The following is a 13,814-nucleotide window of genomic DNA, read 5'->3' as shown; positions in this document are numbered from 1 at the left end:
GAGGGAAATTGCACTTGTCTTTTTCCAGAAGAGTCTGGGGCGTCATTTGATTTTAAAAGCTGGAAGATTTATAGTTGACGTTAAGTATATTGACATAGAAATCACCTGTGTATGGTAGAAAACTGATGTGGGGTTTGGTCTTTATAACATTTTCACCTTCTACAAAATGTCATGTTATCATCTTACTTATCCATATATCTCTGTCCTACACTGCTTGTCTTACAGGTGAAAGGTTTTGAAAGCAATGGATTATGTGCAGTAGTAGTGTGGAAATAGAGGGAATTATCTTGGTTTCTATGTTCCTACTAGATTTAATTAAAATATTCTGTAATCTTAACTGTTCCATGACTTTCTTTTTCCCCTTCTCCACTTTTCCTTTTGGTTTTCTCCCTTTATCCCATTTCTCTTGAAGGAAATGAATCATTCTACTCTACAGTTCTACCTGTGGCACCGCCGCTTCAATACCTTACCCACGCGGCCATTCTACGTGCGAGACTGGACAGTGAGTATTGCCCGACCATTTGACTGTGAGCACCATCACAGTCAGCTCCTTCTTGCCCAGTGTCCACACACTTAATAGCAGTAAGAGAACTTGGGCTAGTTCTGTTTCCCTCCCCCTGCACTCCAAGCAGTTTTGGATACCAAGGCCAATTGTAGATCTCCACTGAACGCCTAGCATATCAATGCCACACTAGACCTGGAATGTTTCTGATCTTTATGGCCCAATGCTGCCATGTAAAGCTTTACTGCACTGATGTGAAGGGGGATGAAGAACTTTTGTGAATTGCAAAGGAAAAAGGATCAATTAAATTCAGAGATTGCATTGTTTAATGCATTTACGTTACTGTTTTCTCATCACCACACTTGCCTACCTTTTGTGTTTTTTGGTCACTTTACATAATCTCTGTATTGAACAAACAGCTCTCTCAAAATTGCATAGAGGAGGTTGATAATGCAGCTGAAAAGACACTTCGTGTTTCTCTCTCTTACATTAGTTTCTATGTTTTCACAGGGGCTCTGCAATTGCGAAGATAATTGGAAAAAATGTCCAGAAAATCCCGAAATTTGCTAGAACAGTCAATATGTGGGTCTTTGAAGAGCTGATTAATAACAGGAAATTAACTGAAATTATAAACCAAGAACACGAGAATGTTAAATATCTGCCTGGATATAAACTGCCTGAAAATGTGGTAAGGTAATATTCAGAGAGTATGTCACTGATGAATTTGTTTTTATTTTAGTCTTGCTAATACATAGATATAGAAATTTACCGTTGTTATCCAACTTCCAGTATTTATGCTAAATTTTTAACATTACTGAAGGGGTGCTTCATAGTCGTCATGGACTCATTGGGCCAAAAGGCCTGTTGACTTGCTGTCTGGATGTTTCCAAACAGGATGCCGGTATGCATAACCCAGAACAAGCAATGGACCATATATTTAATCAGAACTGAGAAAAATTAAGAGAATCTACACATTTTAAGCAACACACACAAGAACTCAGTAGGGTCAGGCACCATCTATGGAAGGGAATAATCTGCCAATGTTTCGAGTCGAAACCCTTCCATCAGTTTACTTGCATTTCATTCAGTTTGGTATACTTTATTCACACTCTGTACTGGAAGGACCAAGTGCAGAATGCATGATGCCTTTGCAGAATACCTGCATTCAGTCCACTCTGAGCTGCTGCTTACTAGTCACTTTAGTTCTTCTCCTCACTCCCATTCTCATTCTGAATTATATTAAAAAAACTCGTAAGAAACTGGAGCAGGAGCAAGAGTTGGCCACTCAACTGCTGAGCTGCTACACCATTCATGACTGACTCTATTTTGACCTCTGCACTGTTTTACCACTCTCTCTTTATGCCTCTCCCCTCTCTTGATTCCTTTGCCTTGAATATATTTATTGGGTCTTCATCCACAGCTCTTTGGAGCAGAAAATTCCAAAGAGAAACAGCCAACTGAGAGATGAAATTCCTCCTCACATTCATTATTCTGAAATCATGCCCCCTACTTTGAGATAATTCCCACGGGGAAGAACATCTTTTGAGCATCCACCACGTCTATCCCTCAGAATCTTCTGTTTCAGTTAGACCACATTTCTAAACTCTAATGAGCGTGGGTTCAATCTGCTAAGCCTCTGTTCATTTTACCTCAGGAGTAAACCTTCCCTACACAGCTCCAATGCAAATACAGTATATCTATCTTTAAATATGGAGACAAAAACTCTGCACAGTACTTCACATGCAATCTCAGCCAGCATTCTGTAAAGGAAAGTACAGAATTCCCTCTGATACTCGCACTTCTGCTCACACTTGACCCCTGGCATCCAAAACACCTCATCTTCTGCCTGGAAACAGTATACTGAAGCTGTAGAAACTTGATATTGAATTAAACGATTTCTGACAACTAGCCTTTCTTATTAATTCTCGCTCTCTCTTTACAAATGTCCACGTATCTCTGCTTCATTTTGTCTCTATGTTCTCTAATCTTTCTGTCACCTTCTAAAATAATTATATTTTGTTCTGTCTCCTATCACGGATATTCCATTCTATTTTCTCTATGTGTCACTTTCTCCAAAAGTGTAAACGGAAAATACTGGGAAGGCTCAGCTGATCAGACAGCATCTGTGGAGAGAAAAAGATCTAACATTTCAGGTTGAAGGCACTTCATCAGAGAACGGATTGTGAGCTGAAGTGTTAATTCTGCTTCTTTCTGTACAAATTCTGGCTGACCCTACTAAATATTTGCAGTATTTTATGTCTCAATTTCAGATTCCTAGCATCTGCAGTTTTTCTTTTCCATTTATCAAGGAAATTAATGAGCAAGGTGCTAGGGGAGAAAGTGGGGGAAAGAAACTGATGAGATGAATCCATGATCAGCTGGCATAGACTCAATGGCCAAACGGTCATCAGCAATTCAGTCACAGTTCCTTGTTTGTATGCACCAGACATAGTGAGGCCACATCTCTCCCGCACGTCTAACTGACTCTTTTCAGTCGGTTTGCTTCCATATGCACAAGTATTGGTATGCATAGGTGCAATAAAAAAAGCCTACTTGTAGCAACATCCCAGACACGTAGGATCGTATAAGCAGCATTCACAATAACAATACCTAAATTAAATTAAAGAAAGAGCACCACTAGAACAATCAAAAATCACAGTCCATTTTTAGTGCATAGTGTTGTTAACCTCTAGTGATTTGGGCCTTTACCAATTGGTTCAAGAACTGAATAACTCCTTGGCCTTAGATTCTTGTAGAGCTTTCATTTATTGAACTAGTGCTGATACGAGTTTGTTGGGAGACTAGTGATCAGATATTTCACATCCTATTTAAAATGTATTTTACTGGGCATGTCACCTGGCATGCTGCATGCAGTAGATCTAGTAAGTTGTGGCTTTGCACACTCATTTCTGCTTATAAAAGGTAGATCACTGGATGGGGGGTGGGGGGAGGGTGTGGGGAATGCAGCAAACAACTGAGAATGTCAAGACAAACCAGGAAGATCGACCCATCAAAATTTAATCCCATGTATTGAATGATGGTATTTCAAGCCCAGTATATCTTCAATTATTTCAAGTTCTGATGAGAGCTTGAAAATCAAGAAGCTATACCTGATGGAAATCTGGAATAAGAACAGAAATAATGGAAAAAGTTGGCAGTCGGGCTGCAGTTGTCCAGTAAAATATCATATTGTAAATGGGTTATGAAACATCTAACTATTGTGGTAGAATGAAAAACATAGTTAACATTTCAGGGTGAATGCCCTTCAGAACTGGGAAGGATATTCAACCAGAAGTGTTAACTTTATTTTATTTCCACAAATTTTACATTTTACAAATTCTTTGTTCGATTGCCCAAATATCTTCCAGCCTTTCTGTTCTTACTCTCCACAAAAGCTTGTTCACATGAAAATTGAACACTTTTTTTCTTAAAAACAAGAGATTCTGCCGATGCTGGAAATGCATGGAGCAACACACACAAAATGCTGGAGGAACTCAGCTTTTGAGGCAGTGTCTATTGTCACGTACCCCGTGACAGGGATAAAGAAACCAGCAGAAATAGAAACCACTTTGGAGTCTCGTATTGCTATAAACTAATAATATTTATTAGTAACTACGCAATACAGTAATATCAAAGTAAATAAATCACACAGGTTAGCAATGATTATATAAAAAAGTAAGTGTGGAATATATATGTATGAAAAAAACCAAGCTTCTTTAAGCCTAGGGGTAAAAGATACAGTCTTACAATGTTGAGTAAAGTTCAGTTCAGTTTGTGGTATGTAGTTGAGTAGTGATAGAGAGAGAGTAAGTTGAGTCTTCAGGTGAGCTGATGCCGTCGATCTTCTCGTCGTCCTCCGAAATCCTTTACAAGTCACCGACTGTGACTTTAACCAGGGGAACCGGTTTTCCTGTGGTGGAGCCATCACCCCGGCAAGGGTGGACACATAGACAACTCCCCACCAGTCAACCCCTTCTTCACCGCTGGAATAGCAATTTGGAATCGATCCGCCTGATCGATCCTCCAAAACCCACTTTTTCTGCGGGCACAACAGTGCTCATTCAGTGTTGAGGTCATGTGTCTGAGGTCTGTATCATCTGACCTCCTATTTATTTCTCTGTGCTGAGCATCACCTGTCACTCAAAGAGTCCCTCCTTCCTTTGTCTGTGAAGAAATGCACAAGCATGCAACAAGTCCTTGAAGAAATATCAACAACCTGCCGAAAATCATGACGTCGAGTGTCCATTAAATAACACTGCTTCGGTCACCATAGCAACTTACGAGCTGCTTGGTGCTGCCTCCAACTCCAAACTCAGTAAAAATCCAAAGTTACTTCCGATGCCTTAAAGTGACAGTCCAACCGTCAATCTTCGTCTCTCTCTCTCTCTCTCTCTCTCTCTCTCTCTCTCTCCTTTCCAAACAAACCATCAATGATGAATGTCTCTCTCTGTCTCTCTTCAAACAGTTAATAGGGGCACTCCTGGATCCCCTCACACTATGAAAATGAATAACACTTTTTTTTCCCAGAAATTTCTTTCTTTGTCTGAAGATGTGCCAAGTTTTGTTTCTGTTTTTATTTCTGCACTGTGTTTGTATTTATTATTCTCCTCTGCATATAGCAATGATCAAATTGGAGGTGAACGGGTGATGTGCTCCATGACATTTAATGCTGTGTGAAACAGATTTGCTACATTCTGTACCAACAATTGCTATTGAGATTCACTGCTCCATATAGATCCTCATAGATCTTGTTTTTTGTAATGTATCAAGCTGATTTATTATTCCATAAGCTATTAGATTTGAGATTTCTTGCATTTCCTTTTGAAGAATTGCAAGTTTGATTTCTTTAAAATTTGAATTTTGTGAACTTTCTGTCATGAAATTCAAACCACCTTGTGAGAGGTTGAGTTAAATAAGATATTCATTATATTCCATTAAACCAAGTTTTTAGGGTGTGTGATTTATTTAAAAAAGACTTGCATTGATACATTACCTTTCATGACCAACATTATCATCTTTCAAAGCACTTTACAACCAATTAAAAATTTTTGTAGTCTGTTCACTCTTATACTGTAAAGGTCAGTGTGACCTTTGGTGCAGAAGAAATTTAAGCCTTATAATTAAATTCAGTGTCTCAAAGCCATCAACTCAGACTTCTAATCCCAATTTATGTTTTTGAAAATAATATTTTCAAAATCGCACCAATTTCTCTTGAAAGATTGACTTGTTTATTAAGTTGCAGCATCTCATCTTCTGTGATCATTAGGGCCATTCATTCTGGAGAGCACTGCAGCCAAAACCACTCCTATTTTTTTTTTTTTTGCACCTCAGTGCAGTCAGGATTGAGGCTGATTTCAGCTATAGCTGGGGCTGGGCTCGATGAAATTCTCCAAAGGTCGGGGTGGGTACCACACGAAGCAAACTGCAGCTCCCCAGACTTGATCGCTGAACTGTGCCAGAGCAGAGAACAACTTGATGAAGTACTGTTGGCAGAGAGCTGGCGAGCCGCAGATGAACTGCATCTGAGATCTTGGAGAAAGATGATCCAGTATTGTTATTTTAATGTTGTTTTAAATAGTAATATGTTATTACCAGGTGAATGTTAGAGCAGATTATCTATATCTGTTCACTAACAACTCTGGCACCATTATGTTATTCCCTTCAACTCACTGCTTCATCATCTGCCTTCACTTGTTGAACCAGTACTACACAGGAAGTTGAATGTGAAGCTAAACTGTCCAGAGTTCTTTTGCTTGTATTACCCAGGGGACTGTGTGTGGTACCGCCAACAAATCTGATCCTTGCACATGCATTCCCATCTGTGGAATCCATGAGTATAATGAGTCTGTTGTTTCTAACAATGGTCCCCAACCTCCGGGCCACGGACCGATACCGGGCCGCGAAGAACGCAGAGGTGCAGCGGTAGCCGGATTGCACCCAGCACATCTTTAAGAAAAAAGCTGAAATAAACAAGCTAATTAATTAGGTGCCGCCCAGCACGTAAATGTCGGCCCAGATCAGAGGCGACACAATCGGCAATCACCTCTGATCTGGGCCGACATTTACGTGCCGGGCGGCACCTAATTAATTAGCTTGTTTATTTCAGCTTTTTTCTTAAAGATGTGCTGGGTGCAATCCGGCTACCGCTGCACCACTGCGTTCTTCGCGGCCCGGAGGTTGGGGACCACTGGTTTCTGTTATAGTTGAGCACTTGTTGATAGGTTGCAATGAACATGTCTTGATGGATTTAATGTTGTGTATGTATAAATATTGTAAATGTGCACCATCTTTCTGTTTGATTATTTGCTAACTGTCATGTCATTTTATCATAGGTTGCTGTTCCAGACCTGAAGGCTGCTGTACGTGATGCAAATTTGCTAGTTTTTGTTGTGCCCCACCAATTTATCCGCAAATTATGTGATGACATTCATGATCAAGTGCCACAAAATGCTCTTGGCATTAGTCTTATAAAGGTATTTTAATACTGTAAATGATTCCTTCACTCACCTGGTTGTCACAACAGTTCTACTTGAATGTTGGGAGGGAGATTCATTCAGCCAGTGGTATCTATAAACCCAAAATGACTTACTTCATTTGTTGGTCTTCTGTTGATTTAATTCCTGATTAATTCTTCTCCAGACTTCCAACAAATCTGCACTCTTAAAGTTCATTACTCAAGATGGAATAAATGTTTTCAAGTATCTGAATTGGAAAGGAAGCAGGAAAAGTTTTAAAGTATTAAGAAACATAGAAAAACATAGAAACATAGAAAACCTACAGCACAATACAGGCCCTTCGGCCCACAAAGTTGTGCCAAACATGTCCCTACCTTAGAAATTACTAGGCTTACCCATAGCCCTCTATTTTTCTAAGCTCCGTGTACCTATCCAAATGTCTCTTAAAAGACCCTATCGTATCCGCCTCCACCACCGTTGCCGGTAGCCCATTCCACGCACTCACCACTCTCTGCGTTTTTAAAAAAAAACAACTTACCCCTGACATCTCCTCTGTACCTACTCCCCAGCACCTTAAATCTGTGTCCTCTTGTGGCAATCATTTCCGCCCTGGGGAAAAAGCCTCCAACTATCTACACAATCAATGCCTCTCATCGTCTTATTCACCTTTATCAGGTCACCTGTCATCCTCCATTGCTCCAAGGAGAAAAGGCCAAGTTCACTTAACCTGTTTTCATAAAGCATGCTCCCCAATCCAGGCAACATCCTTGTAAATCTCCTCTGCACCCTTTCTATGGTTTCCACTGGAATGGACACAATAAATAGACAGTATACTTCTGTGTAGGAGAAGCAACATATACAAGATCACATTGGCCCTTGTGAATGTTTTAGCCATTATTATCCCCTTCCTCATCCACTTCTAATTTACAGTTGCAGGCCCAACATCACAAAAAAAGCATAAAAATTGGATTTGCAAACACGTAGCTGCTGAGAGAATATTGTGGACACCCAGCATTATCTGGAGTTCTGGGATAAGAATCCCCAGGGGTCAGTACTGAAGCGCAGTGGTTATCATATTGCTTTACAACCATCAGTCATCGAGGTTGAATTCCCGCTGCTGTCTATAAGGAGTTTTCACTTTCTCCCCATGACCACGTGGGTTGCTTCCGGGTGCTCCAGCTTCCTCCCACATCACAGAGACCTGTGATTAGGGTTAGTGAGTTGTGGGCATGCTATGTTGATGCTGGAAGTGTGGCAACAATTACAGTCTGCCCAGCACAATCCTTGCTGATTTGATTTGATGCAATCAACACATTTCACTCTATGTTTCAATGTGCATGTGACAAATAAAGCTAATCTTTAAAGATCTTTATCTTTCTTTCAAAACTTTATTTTCAAAGTCATGACTATCTGTTCTCTGGACTGTTCCCGCTGAACTAAACCAGCATGCTGAATAGATAATAGATTAATATACTGCTATAGTGATGGAGTTACAAGGTAATTTTTAACTATTTTAATAATGGTGCCTCCTTTCTCTTGAGGATTATAAAGTAGCTAATAAATTAGTGTATGATAATTAATGCTTTAAATCTTGCATGTGAGCACTTACTGCACTTCACTTTTTTTCGAAATACATTGGCACAAAATCTTATGTAAAATGGCCAGTAACTAACTTTGCTGCAAACTGTGATGTTACTTTGTAATTAAACAAACAGCAAAGCTATTGCAAAGTTTTCTCATTTTGAATTTGCTGATTATATTTGCTAATTTATTTAAACTTCTTCATTTCAGGGAATTGATGAAGGACCTGAAGGATTAAAATTAATTTCTGATATAATCAGGGAAAAAATGAAAATTGATGTCAGTGTATTAATGGGTGCCAATATAGCCAATGAGGTTGCAGCAGATAAGTTCTGTGAAACTACAATAGGTAATTTTGTTTACTTTTTCAATAAATGTGCTTTAAGTTTGCTGATTTCCTAGTAAAATTAACGGGAATTTGTTATGTGCTGTGGCAAATTGCATTAGCCCTCTTGTTAAGTAAATAGTGTGTACTGTTCTATACTGCAGTAATATTTCACTTAAGGGCTTGTCACCAGTTATTCTATCGTATATTATTCACCTTTTAGGAAAGAATTTTTTTTTTAAATGGTAGTTTCTGAAGAAAATGCTGGACTCCTACATGTGCTGCTTGACCTATCGATTACGTCCAACATTGTGTGGTTTTACTCCATTTTGGAATGTTGTTTGAAGGGTTGTCTGGATTCATTATTTCACATATAATAGTTAAAATTTTCTCCCAATAATATTTACTTTGTACCTAGCAGGTAGAACATACCTGTAAGTGATGCCCAACTAACACCTCAAACTGTGAAAGGTAATCACCTCTCAGACACTTGATCTAAAAAGCACCAGTAGAACCCAGATGTAAAATATGAGTTACTAGATGACCAGACAAGTGAAGCACAGAGTAGAAGGCATTACTTTGACTCTTTGTTTGAGCTGATCTGAACTGGCATGATAGTTCAGGTTGTAATGGGACTCCAGCTATGTGCCCATAGAACTTGATACTTGATAGAAAAAGCGAATATGTAAACATAAAATAAATGAGAATGTTGCATTGTGATGAATTTATCCAAGAAAATGTTATTGGTTTTTTAGTCAAAGCACATGCATGATAAATGTCTGAAGCCAATTAAACCTATTTCGAACAAGACTCAGTGACTTCATAGGAAATGAAAAAAAAATCATATAATTCCAAAATCCAGAATGATTTCAATATGGGACAACTTCTTAACTGCAATTTAGAGATTTTATATTTTTGGCTCTTTCCTGGACTGTTTTGAAAAGGCTCTTTAATTTGTTAGGAAATTAGAAGTCATTAAGTCCTTGAGCCTGTTTAGTTATCCAAGTAGATCATGATTAAATCTTTTTTACCAGCATTTGATCCATATCTCTCAACTTTCATTATAAAAACGTACTGATCTCAGTTTTAAAGTTTTCAATTGATTAACCTTTCAAGGAGAATAAGCCACTGGAATTTTAATGTAAGATATAATGCAATTGATTCTATGAAATATGGGTTCGGTAGCATTGGCCGCAAGCTATATTTGCCAAGTTTGATGGCATTCTTGAAAGCTTTGATTATGAAGCTGGCCAGTTGTCCAACTCACAGTATACTGTCTTTCTGAAGCAGGTCAGCAGAGTAATGTGATAGACTCTTGTGAGAAAATAAAATGAATCACTGATTTTGTTTATTGCAAGAGAGATCTGTGAAGTGACTTAATACTCACTGTTTGCAGCATTGGCTTTTGTTGTTCAAGAAAGGCAGTAGAACATAATGTTACTTGTTTAGAAGAACAAAATAACAGACGTTTTTCCTAATAGGCAGCAAAAATGTAGAAAATGGGTATCTATTCAAGGAGCTCTTACAGACACCCAGTTTTCGGATAACAGTGGTGGAAGATGCAGACACGGTAGAACTGTGTGGAGCATTAAAGGTAAGAAAGCATATTGCAGGTTTTTTTTTAAATAACAAGAATCCTGCTTTTATTTTTTTAATCTGTGTGATGCCCAGTTATGTTTTGGTCTTGTTGCCACTAGGGCACGGCTATGGTCCAGGCACGGGTCAATGGAACTACTAGGGTGAATAACTGTGTGGCATGGACAAGACAGGCAGGAGGACCTGTTTCTGTGCTGGAGTCATAGAGTACCACTAGTGGTTCCGCCTGGAAGCTTACCTGCTGAAACTGTGCCTCACTAGATCTGTTACAAGTTGAGTGATTTACATTCTTTTCAATGAAAACAAAAACCTTCATTGGAGAAAAGTAAATCCCAAACTGTCAGATGCACTTGACTGTCACTTACATGCATAATCTTTACCATACCACCGATGGTTAGGAGCTCACTAGATCTGATTTTTCAGACATTCCAGCCTTTTAGGTGCAAGGATGCTTAGCTGTATAAATGATATTCCTAGCGGATTGTGTAACTGAATTGCTCTTGGTGGATGCGGATGGATTGAATGTGACTTGTCCATTATCCAGATTGTGAGCAAGTAAAGCAGCAATTTTTTTAAGGCATCTCTCTTAATGATGGGGAGAAGTCTGTCAGATGAGTAAAGCAGAGATGTTCTTTGATTCCATGATGTACTGTGGCTTGCATCTATCCTGTGTTCTGCCAGTGCTAAGCCCAGTCTACCAGACAGTGAAATAAGACAGGAGACCAATTTTCTGACTGAGGCTTACCACTACCATAAGTGAAGCACTAGGCTGGGTATAGTCCCAGGCTCCTGTTCCTTCCCTTGTGCCATCCTTATCAGAAGTTGAACTACTCTCCAATATGCTGAAGAACCAGAGTTGGATAGCTGAAAAAGTATAGTCAATATTTGTTGCCCATCCATAATTTCTTTGTTATCTGACAATCCACTTAACATTTAGTGTATTAGCTGTCATTCAATGAATGTGTTCTTGAAAACAGTTTTAAGTTGTATTGAGTTGACATTGTTTGTCTTTAAGCCATTCAATGTGCATATCCACCTTAATAATGGAACTTCTTAAAAACCTGATTATTACTTTGATGAAACTGTATCTGTATAAATTGGCACTATTACTCTTTAACAGAACGTTGTTGCAGTTGGTGCTGGTTTCTGTGACGGGCTGCTCTGTGGAGATAACACTAAAGCTGCTGTAATTCGTCTGGGTTTGATGGAGATGATTGCATTTGCCAAAATCTTTTGCAAAGGAAACGTGTCTGTTGCAACTTTTCTGGAAAGCTGTGGTATTGCAGACGTTATAACAACGTGCTATGGAGGGCGAAACCGTAAAATTGCAGAAGCTTTTGTAAAGACCGGAAAGGTACGGAAGGATTTTGTTGGCTTTTATCTGGGAAAGAAAACATTTGGTAAATTGGTTTATGTACTGAGATATAGTGAAAAACTTTATCATACCAGTCACTTTATGACAAGAATACATTGAGTAGTGCAGTGTAAAACCATAACAAGATACAGAATAAAGTGTTATAGCAACGGGGAATGTGCAGGTCGGCAACGAGGTGCAAGGTCATAAGGTGTATAGTGAGATCAAGAGTCCATACTAACATAGCAGGGAATTGTTCAATGGTTTTATAACAGGAGGATAGATGCTGTCCTACAGCCCAGTGGCATATGCTTTAAGGTTTTTGTATCTTCTTCCCTTTCAGAGGGGGGAGAAGGGAGACTGCCCCGGGCCTCTGTACTTCCCTCTGCAAATGAATCCTCAACTTCCTAACCAGAAGGCCACAATCCATGCACGTTGGAAATAACATCTCCATCTCGCTGACTATCAACACTAGCGTACCTTAGGGATGTGTGCTTAGCCCACTGCTCTACTTTTTCTACACCCATGGCTATGTAACTAGGCACGGCTCAAACACCGTCTATAAATTTGCTGACGATACAACTGTTGTTGGCAGAATTTCAGATGGTGACGAGAGGGCATACAGGAGTGGGGTATATCAGCTATTTGAGTGGTGTCAAAGCGACAACCTTGAAGTCAACTTCAGAAAGGGTAAGATGAGGGAACACACACCAGTCCTCATACAGGGATCAGAAGTGGAAAGAGTTAGCAATTTCAAGTTCCTGGGTGTCACCATCTCTGAGGACCTAACCTAGACCCAACATATTGATGCAACTGCAAAGAAAGCATGGCAGTGACTGTATTTCATTAGGAGTTTGAGGAGATTTGGTATATCACCAAAGATGTTCACAAATTTTTACAGATCTACCATGGAGAACATTCTAGCTAGCTGGTATGTGGGTGGGGAGCCACTACGCAGGATTGAAATGAGCTGCAAAGAGTTGTAAGCTCAGTCAGCTCCATCATGGGCACTAGCCTCCGTAGTATCCAGGACATCTTCAAGGAGCGATGCCTCAAAAAGACAGCATCCATTATTAAGGACCCCCATCACCCAGGTCATGCCCTTTTCTCACTGCTACCATCAGGAAGGAGGTACAGAAGTCTGAAGGCCCACACTCAGTGATTCAGGAACAGCTTCTTCCTCTCTGCCATCTAATTTCTGAATGGATATTGAACCAATGAACACTTCTCAGCACTCTTTTATTTTTACACTGCTTATTTAATTTATTATTATGCATTGCATTGTACTGGCTGCCGCAAAGTCAACAAATTTCACGAGATATGCCAGTGATATTAAACCTGATTGTGATTCTGACAAGTGCAAACAAAATTCACGGAGGGAGAGGCTGATTTCCATGATGCGCTGAGCTGTGTCTGCAACTCACTAATAAATATATGCAGTAGACATGTAAGAAAGATTGATTCCCAGTCCTTAGTGAGTTCCACTGGAATGGGAGTAGATATACTATTATTGATCTATGGAAGGGAAAATTGTCCAGGGCTCCTCCTCTCTGGTTACTTAAGTGCTCTGTGCACAATTAGTTGGACAGTGTCTATCCTCTGAGTTGAGAAAGATGATTGTAAGTATAGCCAAGCAAAAACTGATGCTTCAGGAGGAGAGGCTTTTGGAAAAAAATTCATGAAACTTGTTTAAGCATTTCCAGTTTTGCTACATTCAACTATAATGACATTCATCAAAGCAAGAAATGCAGCCACCAGTATGTCGCATCAGCATTTTTTTCATTACACTACTACCAGCATTTGTGTTTACAGTATATTGTTTTTATTAAACCTATCTACCCACAGGGAATGTAAAGAGACTGTAGAACCACCCAGTAACGTCATTTATAATTTGATTGTATAATGTGTGTTGATTTATATTCATTAGTCATGTAAAAACTGTTTGGTTATGGCATGCAGAAAAGTAAAAAAAAAAAAAAAAAAATTTGGAATTATTTGCTT

The 13,814-nt window shown here is 39.3% G+C and overlaps 1 protein-coding gene across 2 annotated transcripts in view; it reads left to right on the top strand.

The window, feature by feature from the left end:
* gpd1c (glycerol-3-phosphate dehydrogenase 1c) overlaps positions 1 to 13,814 on the top strand; it is a 56,535-nt gene that overhangs the window by 25,046 nt on the left and 17,675 nt on the right. Inside the window, exons 2-7 of one of the 2 annotated variants that reach the window (XM_072253700.1) lie at positions 413 to 502; positions 1,013 to 1,190; positions 6,835 to 6,975; positions 8,749 to 8,887; positions 10,345 to 10,457; positions 11,580 to 11,813. In XM_072253700.1, the coding sequence (XP_072109801.1) occupies positions 1,083 to 1,190; positions 6,835 to 6,975; positions 8,749 to 8,887; positions 10,345 to 10,457; positions 11,580 to 11,813 (735 nt within the window). In that variant the 5' untranslated portion in view covers positions 413 to 502; positions 1,013 to 1,082. The remainder of the gene's footprint in view (positions 1 to 412; positions 503 to 1,012; positions 1,191 to 6,834; positions 6,976 to 8,748; positions 8,888 to 10,344; positions 10,458 to 11,579; positions 11,814 to 13,814) is intronic. The other variant, XM_072253699.1, reaches the window with a different exon arrangement.

This window comes from Mobula birostris, chromosome 3 (assembly GCF_030028105.1).
Source record: "Mobula birostris isolate sMobBir1 chromosome 3, sMobBir1.hap1, whole genome shotgun sequence".
NCBI classification, from domain to species: domain Eukaryota; kingdom Metazoa; phylum Chordata; class Chondrichthyes; order Myliobatiformes; family Myliobatidae; genus Mobula; species Mobula birostris.
This window is presented reverse-complemented; position numbering and strand designations above follow the sequence as displayed.